Genomic DNA, 15,525 nt, shown 5'->3' on the forward strand with positions numbered 1-15,525 from the left:
TATATATATATATATATATATATATATATATATATATATATATATATATATATATATATATATATATATATATATATATATATATATATATATATATATATATATATATATATATATATATATATATATATATATATATATATATATATATATATATATATATATATATATATATATATATATATAAAGGAAAATACCGATTTGCAGGCCTTTCCGCCAATTTTTTTTACTTTACATTTTCTCTTTAAAATACACTCTTTTACCGCAAAAAAAATTTGTAACCACTTTTACTAAAGTAGGTTCGTTCCATTTGCTCTTATATTTGCCTGCCATCATTTCAAAGTTTGAATTTATTCCCATCGCTACAGTCTTTTAAGACTTTGTGAAAGGGAAAATAACTTTCTCAGGTTCTGAGGGCTCTACACCCAGAGAAATGGTTGGTTGCAATTCGATCATTACAATAAGGAGATAATAACAGTAACCTATTTTTTGTTACAAGAACAATGTTTTAATTATTTCTCCCATTATATATCCAATACAACTGCCCTGCCAATATTTTTTTGAATTTGGGGGCGCTTCTGAGTATCCCCACTACGTCGAAAACAGTCGTATCAAAAACTCCTCGGAAAAGCGCCGTCACTATTGAGATGTTGTACCACGCCAAGTTACTACAAAAAAGTATCGCATGAGTGTAATTATTAGGCGCCCTTCAGGATACATTCATAACAATAGTGATGGCAAAATACTTTCATGCTAATAGTGATGGCAAAATACTATGACAGTTGGCGGTTGTTGCAGTGTCACTTACGAGTCTGTGGTAGCGATGAGGAAGAAATAGAACTTTGAAATGCTGGCAGGGACCTGCCCTTTCATTTAATATTGTAATTTGAATAGGGTAATAATAAAGAACATCGAGGGCGGTTGCACCATCAAACCAAGCAATTAATATGCGATTGCGACAACCGATGCAAAGTTGATCCAACATACTACCATGCAGTTACAATTGCCAAATGTTAGTTTTGCTGACAGATATCATTGATAGTTGTTGGAACCACCAGCTTTCGGTTGGCAAATAATTCGGTTGAGGCAACGAATTTGTTTTCTGGGTCTGGTTATTATGCTTACAATTGTGAAAGGGATATTGGTGAAAAATTTTCGACATTCCCAATGGAATAAAGGGATTCACAGAAGTGCCGCCAAATTAAAAAAAAGTTGTAATTCTGCTATATTATACTGATGTACATCGTCCAACCCTGTTCCGTTTCTGGTCCAAATGCTCCATTTGCACTATTTTGTATGCCGTGGAATAAAGAGGAGCTAAGTTTTTTTTAATTTTGACGCTGTGCTTCTTTTAAAAACATTATTCTAAATAGGATTTAATATACCGAATCAAAAAATTTCCAATTTTATAGAAATTCCCCACCAAATCCCCAACTCATCCGTCCCCATCCGTGGAAAACATATCTCCAATTTGGGGAAAATACCCAATATGGAAAGAAATTCCCAATGCTGGCAACACAATCATATAATATTTATGGCATGTTATCGATAAATCAACAGCTGTTAAACTTTTTTTGTGTGTTTTCAGTTTCTTATGAGATTCCTTAGCGGAAGTATACTTTACGGTAGTACTGAAGTATTTTGTTTAAAAAAAAAGCAAGTACAGTGCATAAACGTCCAACTTGTGCTGCAAACAATAAATTTGGTTTGGCAAATCATTTTCCCCATCTAATCTTAGGTAAACAATCGATTAGAAAATAAAAAACGCTACAAAGTAAAGAAATGTGATAACGCTGAGTTAAATAAATGAGACCAAAATCAATGTTACCAAATAATACATAGTATATTTGTGTGTTCACATTAAGTACATCAAACTTGTAGAACCACCAAGAAGAAATTACATAGGTATTTATGATAAATATTCTTGTTTTTCATATAGAACAACAGCTTGTCTGGCATTGACAAAATAAGGAAGATGAATCTTAATTTTCTATGTTTCCGCAGTAGTATCAAAAAGCAAAATGTTGAGAAAATATTTTAATAGTGACATATGAGAAAATAACAAAGAACTTACATATTCCATATGATATGAAGATAAGTTTGTTTTTAATAATATATAATTTCGTATGTATGCATTGTAGGTCCCTGTTCTTTATCTATAAAGTACCGATGGTTGTTATGTACTTTATCCCTCAGATCTCATATGAGTATAACTTTGAATTTGTTCGTTCATATTAGTTATTTTGATCACTTTCATCCTTTAGATAATGCTTCGAAATGTCTTTCAATGACGCAAAGTAATGTCTAAAGATGTTATTGATTGTGATCTATTATTTGTTTATTTTTGTAGTTCTACTGGTTTAGTGTTTTTCTTCGACAGCAAGTTCTTTTTGTTGTCCCCGTTTACGATGGCCTCATCTCTCGCTATACCATGAATGACGGAGGCATATGCAAGACTGTTATGCTAGTCCAAATATGTGTGTGTGTGTTTGCCCATTTTGTTTCGTTGTGGGAGCTTGGCCAATATTTTTTTCATTCATCCATGTGTCCGTTTGAGGTTTTCTATACCATTTATTTCATATTGAAGACTGGCGATGGTGGTAGTGGTACTATAGTTTTGCATATACGGACAGGCCGAATTTTATGTACCCTCCATCATGGATTGAACACAAAGTTCAATTAGAGACTTCAGCCACAATCGAATTACTTGGGTTGTGGTAGCATTTGCCGAGGGCCTTCTTAAAATTGTATACTAGATTGTAACTTATGCCCTGTTACTGTATATCGAATGAAAACCCATTCGAAAGAATTTGGATTTTTCTATTTTTGTAAGTTGGTATCGTTTGTATGAGAAAACATCTATTATCAAAAATGAGTATTTTCAAATTTTTGGCCTGAAAATTCATTCAAATTTAACAATGTTTTTCTTGATACATATTGTATATGTTCGTTTATTACTCGACAACAAAATATAAAGTGCCTTGCCTTTCGAATTAGAGGAACCAAAATCAATTTTCGTTCATTTGGAATACGAAAGAAAGCTTTCGTTCGATATACATGAGCAGGGCGTTAGTCCATACGGAGTCTTTGTTAAATAAAAAAAAAACTAATATTGAATACCTTTATAAACCTCTTTAATTCTTGTTTCGTTCACGTTCCAAAATTCAACCATATCGGATGAAATTTGATCCTTCCAGAGAATCCGGAAGTCAAATCTGGGCATTGTTTTTTATATGGGGCTATACACAGAAAAAATGTCACCAATATTTTTCCAATTAAAATTTTAATTGAATAATATTCAATTAAAAATGTAATTGGTTCAGCAATTTGTATACCCTCCACCATAGGATGGGGGTATATTAAATTTGTCATTCCGTTTATAACACATCGAAATATTGCTCTAAGACCCCATAAAGGATATATATTCTGGGTCGTGGTAAAATTCTGAGTCGATCTGAGCATGTCCGTCCGTCTGTTACGCTAACTTCCGAACGAAACAAGCTATCGACTTGAAACTTGGCACAAGTAGTTGCTATTGATGTAGGTCGGATGGTATTGCAATTGGGCCATATCGGTTCACTTTTACGTATAGCCCCAATATAAACGGACCCCCAAATTTGGCTTGCGGATCCTCTAAGAGAGCAAATTTCATCCGATCCTGTCCACATCGGTCCATAATTATATATAGCCCCCATATATACCGATCCCCAGATTTGACCTCCGGTGCATTTTGGAGAAGCGCAATTCATCCGATCTGGTTGAAATTTGGTACGTGGTGGTAGTATATATGATATTTAACAACCATGCCAAAAGTGGTCCATATCAGTCCATAATCATATAAACCGATCCCGAGATTTTGTTTTGGAGCCTCTTGGAGGAGCAAATTTCATCCGAGTCAGTTGTATACCCTCCACCATAGGATGGGGGTATATTAAATTTGTCATTCCGTTTATAACACATCGAAATATTGCTCTAAGACCCCATAAAGGATATATATTCTGGGTCGTGGTAAAATTCTGAGTCGATCTGAGCATGTCGTCGTCTGTTACGCTAACTTCCGAACGAAACAAGCTATCGACTTGAAACTTGGCACAAGTAGTTGCTATTGATGTAGGTCGGATGGTACTGCAATTGGGCCATATCGGTTCACTTTTACGTATAGCCCCAATATAAACGGACCCCCAAATTTGGCTTGCGGATCCTCTAAGAGAGCAAATGTCATCCGATCCTGTCCACATCGGTCCATAATTATATATAGCCCCCATATATACCGATCCCCAGATTTGACCTCCGGTGCATTTTGGAGAAGCGCAATTCATCCGATCTGGTTGAAATTTGGTACGTGGTGGTAGTATATGATATTTAACAACCATGCCAAAAGTGGTCCATATCAGTCCATAATCATATAAACCGATCCCGAGATTTTGTTTTGGAGCCTCTTGGAGGAGCCAAATTTCATCCGAGTCAGTTGAAATTTGATACATTGTGCTAGTATATGGCCGTTAACAACCATGCTAACTAGGTCCATATCGGTCTATAGTTATATACAGCCCTCAGATAAATCGATCCCCAATCACACAAAAATTGGTCCATATCAAGTTCATAATTGTATATAGCCCACACATATGAGCGACCCCCATATTTCAATTCTGGCTCTCTACGTACCGTGCAAAAGTCCATATCGATTCGTAATTATTTGTAGACTTACCTATATACATACTTTTTTGTCTAATATATGGACTAACTCACAATTCAGAAAACGATGTTAAGAAGTTTTAAGATACCACAACCCAAGTAATTCTATTGTGGATGACAGTCTTTCGTAGAAATTTCTACGCAATCCATGGTGGAGGGTACATAAGATTCGGCCTGGCCGAACTTACGGCCGTATATACTTGTTTTTATTTAAAACAAAAGTCAATCAAAAAATTCGTTGTATCAAATTCATTTTTTCTTTGGAAAAATAAAATTAATTGACTTTGGTGATTGATACGTTTCAATTAAAAATTAATTGCCATCAATTAATTTCGTGATTGAATACAAAAAATATTTTTTGTGCGATTTAGACCAATTTTTTGAACGGTTGGTAGAGGGCATATAGTCACATCCAGGGCTGTGAGTCGAGCCAATTTTGCTCTACTCCGACTCCGACTCCAGCATTTTTCATAAGCTCGACTCCGACTCCGACTCCGGAGTCGACTCCGGGTATATAACTAAATCTCATTTTAATACCACAAATTTGTAGTTCTATTTGTGGGGGCGCCGTTAGTGGATCGATATAAAGTATCGTATTTATTTATGTGTGCAAAAAAATGTCTTAATTTAACTTTAGATGCCAATTGAACTCTATATTTCAAATTTAGGGCAATGTTTAATAAATAAATGAAACTATATGCATGAATTTGAATCTGAATCTATTTAGGCAAAATTGTATATACTTCTACAAAATCTATGTACTTAAAATTTAAAACTAACGTTATGGGACGTAACACAATTTTTAACAAAAAATAAAAATGCAAGGAAAGTCTAAAGCCGGGCGGGCCGATTATAATATACTCTGCACAACTTTGTATTTAGATCTACATTTTGATAAAATCTCAAATCAGACTTCTACAAAATCTCGGGCAATATTTGGGAAATATTTATAATTGTTTAGACAATTTTCGCAAAATGCATTTATGATTCATTCATTGAAAAATTTGAAATTTGAGTCATTTCTACAAGTTTTCGACTTAGCAGTGAGTATCAGTAAGCATACAATTTTTTGTCTAGTAAATAAAATTTTGACTAAATTTTCTATAGAAATAAAATTTTGGCAAAATTTTCTATAGAAATCCAATTTTGACCAAATATATAGAAATAAAATTTAGAATAAAATTTGGCTAAATTTTTTATAGAATAAAAAGTTTGAAAAAATTATTAATAGAAATACAATTAAAAAAAATTGTGTATTAATTTTACAAAATTTTCTATAGAAATAAAATTTTGCAAAATATTCTATAGAAACAAAATTTTGACTTAATTTTGTATAGAAATAAAAATTTTGACTAAATTTTATATAGAAAAAAAATATTTCTATAGTAATAAAATTTTGAATACATTTTTTATAGCAGTGAGTTTTCAGTGAGCATCAGTAAGAAAAAAATGAGAAAATTTGCTATAGAAATAAAATTTGACAATTTTTTCTTATAGAAATAAAATTTTGATAAAATGTTCAATAAAAATATGATTTAAGAAAAAATTTTGTGTAGAAAATAAAATTCTGCAAAATATTCTACAGAAACAAAATTTTGACTAATTTTCCTACAGAAACAAAATTTTGACAAAATTTTCTATAGAAATAAAATTTTGACAAAATTTTCTATTGAAATAACATTTTGACCAAATTTACTAATAAAAAAATCTATTACTATAAAATATTGGCAAAATTTTCTATAGAAATAAAATGTTGACCGAATTTTCTAATAAAAAAATCTATTATTATAAAATTTTGGCAAAATTTTCTATAGAAATAAAATTTTGATTTAAATTTTTATAGAAATAAACTTATCAATAGAAATAAAATTTTGAAAAAAAGATTGTGTAACAAACTAAATTTTGCAAAATTTTCTATAGAAACAAAATTTTGACTCAATTTTCCATAGAAATAAAATTTTGACTAAATTTCCCATAGAAAAAAAATATTTCTATAGTAATAAAATTTTGAATAAATTTTTTATAGAAATAAAATTTTGACAAAATTTGCTATAGAAATAAAATTTTGACAAAACTTTTTATAGAAATAACATTTTGACAATTTTTCTATAAAAAACAAATTTGAAAAAATTTTCTGCCAATATTCCACATATGTATATGGCCTTAAGATAAAATTAAACAAAATAATTTCGATTGTTCGAAATATTTCAAATAAATTGATATGGGCATTAAAATGGATCGATCCAGCCCATCTGCTAGTCTAGCATTCTAGGAAACATAAAAAGATAGCCGTAATTGGTTGATTTTCATTTACAATCATGCTGTACATTGATCGAATGAATAACGCAATGGAATCTAATTTGCGTAAAAACTTGCTTAGTTACAAAAATGTGAAGTATTTTAAAAAATTTGGTTTAGCCGGAGTCGGAGTCGAGCAAAATTTTTACGACTCCGACTCCAGCAAAATCTTCAGACTCCGACTCCAAGACTCCGACTCCAAGACTCCGACTCCAAGACTCCGACTCCAAGACTCCGACTCCACAGCCCTGGTCACATCACGCACCAAATTTCTTCTTCTTTATTGCTGACATTTTCGATGCAATGCTCTATGGGCGGAAATTGAAAATTTGCGGCAAAAATTATTTACAATCAATCTGGTATCGCCAAACATGGTATATCGATATATCTTATCAAAATCAAATGTTACCAACAAAAAGGGAGTCAGTCCCCCTTATTCCAGGTGCGTTACTATAGAGGGGTCGAAATTGTAATTCCACTTGGAATACTATAGAATATACTCTTAGATGGAGTTTAATTTATATTTGCTTATTTTCCTTATTAAGAAAGCGCCTTATCCCCAGAACTTGATGTTTAATATTATAAACCAGTTGCCATTTTATTAATTAAAATTAAACAAATATTAACCATCAAAATCACATTTTTCGGTATCTAACTGTAATTCCGTCCCTCTGTGTTTGTTGTTCGCAGTATTCCGGTCGCAATTATTTACCGATTTTGATAAAATTTGGTACAACATGTTTTCTTGGTCAAAGGACAAACACGGTTGAATTTCGTAAAAATGGATCAAAGTTACATATAGCCCCCATATATATGTATCGCCCGATTTCGACAAATTAGACCATACTGCGCTTATTTACTTCCCGATTGTCTTCAAATTTAACACAAAGTAATTTTTTATAGTACCCTTAAAGTGTGCAAAATTTCATCAAATTCGGTTCAGATTTAGATATAGCTACCATATATATGCATCGCCCGATTTTCCCAAATTTGACTATAAAAACCTTACATTTATTTTAGTATGGGCAAGTTTGGGCAGACAAACTTTACAGCACGTAAAAGTAAACTTCCTCACGAACAATAATAAACAAAAAATTTCATTAACAATCGTTAACATTTCTAGTTATATTCCTCGCAAATATACGTATGTGTTACAATTTTCACATATAAACCGCAATTTTGAATCCATAAATTCAAGTTCAAAAACAAAAATATTTTTTTTAAAGTCTTTACAACATTTTGAACTACTAAACCTCCTCTTAGAATCAACATTTAAAAGTTTTCTTTATTCACTTTTATTGCGAAAAAAATTAAGCACGAAATTTTTCAATTTTTGTTCGCCTTGATTAAACGCAACTGGCATAAATTTTGGTAAACATTGGCAGCCTTTTTCTCCTGAACAGGGTTGCCAAGTTTTAAATTAACTTTCGATTTTTACTTTCCAAGATGTTCTATAGTAATTTCAATTGGAATATCCAATAATTTTTCATTTTGAAAGTTTGACTCTTTGCCGCTGTTTTGCGATTTCCGCCCATAGTGCAATGTCAGGTTTAAGTATTAAAATAACATGAGACAATTAATCTAATCGTTATTTTTGTTCGCACCAAATTTCGAATTAAATTTTGCTGTTCCAGGAGGCTCCAGAAGTCAAATCTGAGGGATAGGTATATATGGAGTTTATATTTATGGGAGGTCGGGTATGGCCTAACTGCAATACCATCTGACGTACTTAAATAACAACTACTTATACAAAGTTTTAAGCGATAGCTTATTTCTTTCGGAAGTGAGCGTAATTTCTACAGACGGACTAGATCGACTCGGAATTTCACCACGGCCCACAATATATACACCTTATTAGGTCTGAGACCAATACTTCGGGTATTTTTTTTTGCATGTTAAAAGCTTAATATGAATTATAATTGCTGGGAATGGTAGGGTGTAAAGGGTGATTTTTTAGCTGTTATCTTTTTGTCAACACTGGTTTAAACAGGTGACACACGTTTCGTGTTTTGTCTCTCTGTCAAACATCTTCAGTTATGTCTAAAATATAACGAGCAATGTGTTTCTTATCGAAAAAATATTTTCAGCGACGAAGCGCATTTCTGCCTCAATGGGTATGTAAATAAGAAGAATTGTCGATTTTGGAGTGAAGATAAGCCTGTTGAAAAGATTATGCCAAAATTGGACTATATTGACCGTACTATCGATTCAAATAAATATTTTATGAATTTTTCTTATTTATTTTTCTTATTGACACGAAATTCTCGTGACTCACGCTCATGGCAACGGCGTGAGTGTGTGTGTGATCGTGACTAACAAACCAATATGTCGTGCGTGAGTGGGAGTCACGAAAATATTATCTTCGTGAGCGTGCGTGAGTAAAGATTTACGCTCACGAAAATAATCCCGCTTACCAACATAAGAGTTAAATTCATTTACAATTTTAGTGACACCTGGGATGTTAAGAGTGTAATAAAGCTCTCGATTTTAATAATGCTCATGTTTTCAGACACGTCGCTAAGGTAAAGTACTCAAAAAATTGTTCGTGAGTCACGACATTTTTCGTGAGTCACGGTATTTTTCGTGAGTCACGACATTTTCGTGCGTGAGTCCAAATTTTCTTTTCGTGAGTGTGCGTGAACGTGAGTCCTACCAAACAATATCGTGCGTGAGTGTGAGTGAGTAAGATTTTTCCGTCGTGAGTGTGCGTGAGTAAAATATTACTCACGTGCACACCTCTATTTAAAACGAGTGTCCTCGAGCAACGCTTTATCTGCTGTTCAAGGGCTACATTTAATTAGGATTTAATTCTCGGGCTGTTTCCATTCCCAGAAAAACGGGAAATCTGAAAAATTTCCCGGATTCCGCGCAAAAAAATCTTCCTTTAATATGGAATACATATTAGACATTTGAACGAAATAAAAATAGCCTAAGGTCAAGGTTCTGGGGCGCTATGTTGAATCCTCTTATATAAACGAAAACATAAAACCAAAAGAGTACACATGTGAATAAATTATCCAAAACAATACAAAATATTAAAAAAAAAAATAGAAAAATAAAATATTTTATACAAAAAATGTTAAATTATGGCAGAAAAGCGTCCAGGAAAATTGCCCTTATGATTGATGGTAAGAATTACGAATCGTTACATATGATATAATCTCATAATCTCGAAGCAAAAAATTGATAAATTTATATTTACTACATAAATTAGTTTTAAAGAGCTTTTTATTTTTATTGGAGTAGCAAAGCTATTGCCCTCATTCTTGCAACGTTTTTACAGTCTTATAGACTTGGTCGAAATAAATAAATAAATATCTTGCAATTGTTTATCAGATTTACGGAATGTGACCCCTAATTGGAAATTCGGTGACTTTCTATGTCAGATCGTATTTGAAACACAAACACAAACACCGATCTCCCAATTTTACATATCTGACTCCAATTTTAATCCGCAAAGTGACTCATCTTGCATATTTACTTGTAATTATAAAAAATTTTATTTTATTGTTACATAACATTTCATGATAAAAAAATGAATTGGATTCAATCAATAATCTAGACTCGTGTCACTTTTTATACCCTTATGTTTAGACACGTTTTCGCATTTAATTTCAGATAAGAAGTTTTCATTTTTTACAATGATACACTATTACATGAATGACGAAAATAGGCCGTACCATATGAATTGTTCCAAGGTTATAGATAATCAGTTTTAGGCTATTGACATTGCCATTCGTCGATGATGGGGTTAGAACAAACAAATCTATGTCAATAAACAAATCGTTTTATATTTTCAAGATAACGTTTTTCTAATGCGAAGAGAAAAAAAACTGCATATAAATGCACTATTTATATGCTTATACATCCAATCAGAAGTTCGATATATATAAATAGAAAAAATACCACCAAAATATTTGCAATTAAAAACTTGATTGAAGCTAACAAACTTTTTCAATTAAAAAATTAATTGATAAAATTTTTTGACCAAACACGGAAGACTAATCATTTAAAAAACAATTGATTTTTTTTTTAATTTTTTAAAAAATTATTTGAAATTTGCTAATGAAATTAATTAATTTTTTAATCAAATATTTTTTATGCCCATTTAAAACGTTGATTGATAATATCATTTTCGTGATTGAAGATACTTCAATTAAAAAATTATTTGGACCAATTAATTTCGTGATTGAAGATACTTCAATTAAAAAATTATTTGTACCAATTAATTTCGTGATTGAATCATAAGAAATATTGTGTATGAGGCGCTGGTTTTGTAATTGTATAACGAGATCCATTATAATTTATATTCACTGAAATGATTTACAGGGAGATATGTTTATTGATGTCTGATTAATGTCCCATTGCCTTTGTGATTATTGATTGAGTTTGCGTTTTCTATTTTACCAACCAGTGATTGCTTTATAGGTTCATCACATTTCTTTAAGTTGAATGTAAGAAGAGTGTAAATTGTAAAATACTTAAAATATTTTCCTTTCCCTTCTTTTATATTTCTAGGTAGAAGTCGGCGGGGCAAATCTTGCTTCCGTCTTGTAGAAAATGCCGCGCGACACGCTTTCGAGAAATAGTGTGTTTCGCAGCATTCTACAGCGGGATCATTATAATCCACATGTGGTACAACGAAATTTAATTGCAAGTGCTAAAGATTCCTTAGACTATGTGCAACGTTTAGGACTAATGTGCCGTTTGCCCATACATTCGGGATGTGTAAATACGGTGCACTGGAATGTGACGGGTGAATATTTAATAACCGGTTCCGATGATCAATTCATAGCTGTTACAAATCCCAATAATCAAGAAGTCCTACTCAAATATAAGACAGCGCATAGGGCAAATATATTTAGTGCACGTTTTATGCCACAATCTAATGATCAGGCTATTGTATCATGCTCGGGAGATGGTATTGTTTTGCACACCGAACTTTTGGCTCCGTACATTAAGAGAGTACGCAAACATATAATCAGCGATGAACCAATGCCATCCGTATTCGAAAGGATCTCTGACAACGACACAAATGTTGGCTTTTTCAATTGTCACAAAAGTGGTACAACCTATGAGGTAATGACAGTTCCTACAGAACCTCGATCGTTTATGAGTTGCGGCGAAGATGGCACCGTGCGACTTTTTGATCTGAGGAAAATTTCTAGTTGCCATAAGACTTGCTGTAAAGACAATATACTGATATTTAGTCCATCGGCTATAAATGCCATGGATTTGGCTCCCATCAGTAGTAACTATGTGGCTGTTGGCAGTAGTGATGCTATTGTACGCATATACGATCGTCGTTATTTATCTGTGATTGATTTTAGTGATAGTTCCATACCCACTACCGAACGGCATACGCGTCCAGTAAAAGCATATCCGATACCACTGCCCACAAATCGTCAATATCGTATTACATGCATACGATATAGTCCTGAAGAATCCGAACTCTTAGTGAGCTATTCATCGGAGTATTTGTACTTGTTTGATTTACAAAATGAAGGCGTAGATGTATGTGATTTATCCAAGAAGGGGCGTTCTTTCCATCAAGACGCCACACCACCGCCTATGACAGCGGAACAGGTTACAAGAAGATTACGTCTAAGAGGCGATTGGTCTGACACAGGACCAGATGCAAGGCCAGAACGTGAAAATACTGGACGTGGGGAAGTTGGTCAGGTGAGACCGCAATTGCAGGCCAACATTATGAATCGTATGACAGAGGTGATATCGCGTATGTTGAATGATCCTCGTACACGCATGGGCTTGACAAATCAAATGCAAGAGACCTTAAGAGAAACGGCCCAGGAAGGTAATGAGACTCTAGAGACAAGGGACGTGGTTGAAGGTAAGCTCTGGAAAAATTTTCTTTTTATTCCGGAAAGCTAATTTTCTGTTGTAGAATCGAGGCCTTCCACCTCGTCAGCATGGCGACGAGCTGCTGCAAGTACATTAGCGGCTAATCATTCATCAGCTTTGGAAAATCAATCCGAAGCAGCCAACAATTGCCCATCCAGAAGTCAAAGTGCTGATGGCGATGATGTTGAAATGTCAAATATCACAAATCAAACTCCGTCCTCCCGTGCTACTGATAATACAGAATTCCAAGATGATTCGGCATCACTCAATCAAGAATTAGCGGATCTTGAAATGGAAACAAAGGAGGTGATATTCGATTATCTCAGAATGAAATACACAGGACATCGTAATGCTCGAACAATGATTAAGGAGGCTACTTTTTGGGGTAATAATTATGTAATGTCTGGCTCAGATTGTGGACACATTTTTACATGGGATAGGCGTACAGGAAAATTGGTTATGTTAATGCAGGCCGACCAGCATGTTGTCAATTGCCTTCAACCTCATCCGGAATTACCTTATTTAGCTTCATCAGGAATAGATTATGATGTAAAAATCTGGGCTCCAATACTCAATGAGAAAAGTTACAATGAAGAGGAAGCCGAAGATGTAAGTGTTACCTTTTCCTTAATCTTATAGCCCTACAAATTCTTGTTTCCATATTGCAGTTAATGAAACGTAATGCAATCATGCTAGAACAAACCAAAGACACTATTACAGTACCAGCAGCTTTTATGATACGCATGCTAGCCTGTATACATTCTCTGCGGAATCGAGAAAGGAACTCAAATAGTAACGATTCGAATGTAGCAACAGCAACTTTATCGTCTGCTAATAATGAAGATAGTTCACAAGCAGTTGCCGGGGATAACAATAACAATTCATCAACTACTAACAATAACAACAGTAACTCTTCAAATCAAAATGACGAAAATAACTGATGTCAGCTCTTTCCAGATTCTCAATATTTGAGAAAGGAAGTATGCAAAAAACATTCAACTATTAGGCAGTACTACACATCATTATTAGTGGTGCTTTATATTTAAATAAAACTATTATTTATTTATGAATTTTATTTTATAGTAAAATATTTAATTAATGTAAATATAGATGCTATTTCACAGTTTTTCTTCTAACAAATGATGATCTCTTTGGGACTACAAGAAATGAATGACACGAATGTCAATGAAAGCACCTAGAGTTCTCAAATTTCGTACATCCACTCAGAGAGGGAATATGATCACAACAAGAGCATAAGGTAACAACATTTTTGTCGCAAAAAGATTATTTTCTCCCCAAATATGTTTGCCGAAATCGGCTACATTGAAACCTCTCAAACTTGAACAGTCTGAAAACAAAATTGAACTATAGCAAAAGATATTAACACATTAAAATTAACCTCTCATTACTGGACACGAAAAAATCGAATAGTTTGCTTCGAACTAGAGATGTCATTCGGAATTGAGTATTAAAAATCTCGGGATTCAATATTTTTAAATCCCGACATTTCGCGACCAAGAAGCGAATAAAAACACCTCTCATAGTTGACCCTGATCTAAGAATCGCTTACACTGAATGAAAACTCAAATTTATTTAAAAAAAATCCTGAAAAGCCACAAATTTAACAACTTGGGATTTTTTTCGGAACAAATCTAATATAGCAAAAGTTATTAGAAAAGAAGCGTGCATTTTGAAAAAAAAATGTAAAGTAAAAAATTTGTCAGCAAAGCCTAGTTCGAGATATCGGCCCCTGAAAATCGGTATTTTCCTTTTTATTCACTATATACTATGACAGCAATTTTTCATAAAATGCCTTACATTTGCGTTTTTGGTAAATTTTTTTCGGAGACTCTAGGTTTCGAGATGTTGACTCCTACAAATTGTTATTTAAAATTTTTGTTTTTTTTTTTTGGAACCATGGTTGCATTTTTTTTTTACTAAATTAAAAAAATGTACACCATTTAGTATAAATAGGGTATTTTGAAAAGAAAATATTAACTAAATATTTTGCTGAAAATGCCTGTTTTTCGAGATATCGGCCTCTGATTTTTTTCTTGTTTATTCTCTTTTTAATATAAATTTAAGAGTATTATGAAAGTGGTGTATAATCAAAAAATATTATGAATATTTTTTAGCTACCCAGGGCTTAGTTTTCGAGATATAGGCTTTGTAAAAATAATAATGATCGATTTTTTGAATTATAAAAAAAACCTTAATATTTCTTTTGAAAAGAAAGAGTGAAAGTATTTTTTTTTTAAGAAAAGTGCCAAAGTCGAACATTTTTTCAAAAAAAAAAAAATCGCTCGATTTTCAGATGACAAAAGCAACTAATACGAAATTTATTTCAAAATAGTCGCACAATTTTTTTTCTGTTTAGTTTATTTTTTTCTGAAATGAAAGTTAATGAACGCGTGATTTTACTTTTGATGATTTTGATTTATACTAATGAAAAGCGCTTCAGAAGAAAATTGTGTTTTTGGATTTTTTTTTATTTTTCTTTTGAATTGAGAGCGAACTATTGTTTTTTGAATGAAAAGCGCATCAGGCGAAATTAAAAAAAAATATATAAAAATCGCGAGAAAAAATCAATTGCAAACGTAATTTACGAATTTTCATCGTCTTAAAAATCAATTCTGTAACCAAAATTATTGTTTCAATTTGTCTTATCTG

General features: G+C 32.7%; 1 protein-coding gene across 1 annotated transcript; it reads left to right on the forward strand.

Moving 5' to 3' along the window:
- The first annotated feature begins 1,599 nt into the window (after positions 1-1,599).
- On the forward strand, positions 1,600-13,995 carry LOC142228832 (DDB1- and CUL4-associated factor 6-like). The gene is made up of 4 exons (XM_075299353.1): positions 1,600-1,738; positions 11,512-12,844; positions 12,899-13,464; positions 13,524-13,995. The coding sequence occupies exons 2-4, from the start codon at positions 11,554-11,556 to the stop codon at positions 13,794-13,796; spliced, it is 2,130 nt and encodes a 709-aa protein (XP_075155468.1). The 5' UTR covers positions 1,600-1,738; positions 11,512-11,553; the 3' UTR covers positions 13,797-13,995.
- The last annotated feature ends 1,530 nt before the right edge of the window (positions 13,996-15,525 follow it).

Source organism: Haematobia irritans, chromosome 3 (genome assembly GCF_050003625.1).
Source record: "Haematobia irritans isolate KBUSLIRL chromosome 3, ASM5000362v1, whole genome shotgun sequence".
Classification (NCBI taxonomy): domain Eukaryota; kingdom Metazoa; phylum Arthropoda; class Insecta; order Diptera; family Muscidae; genus Haematobia; species Haematobia irritans.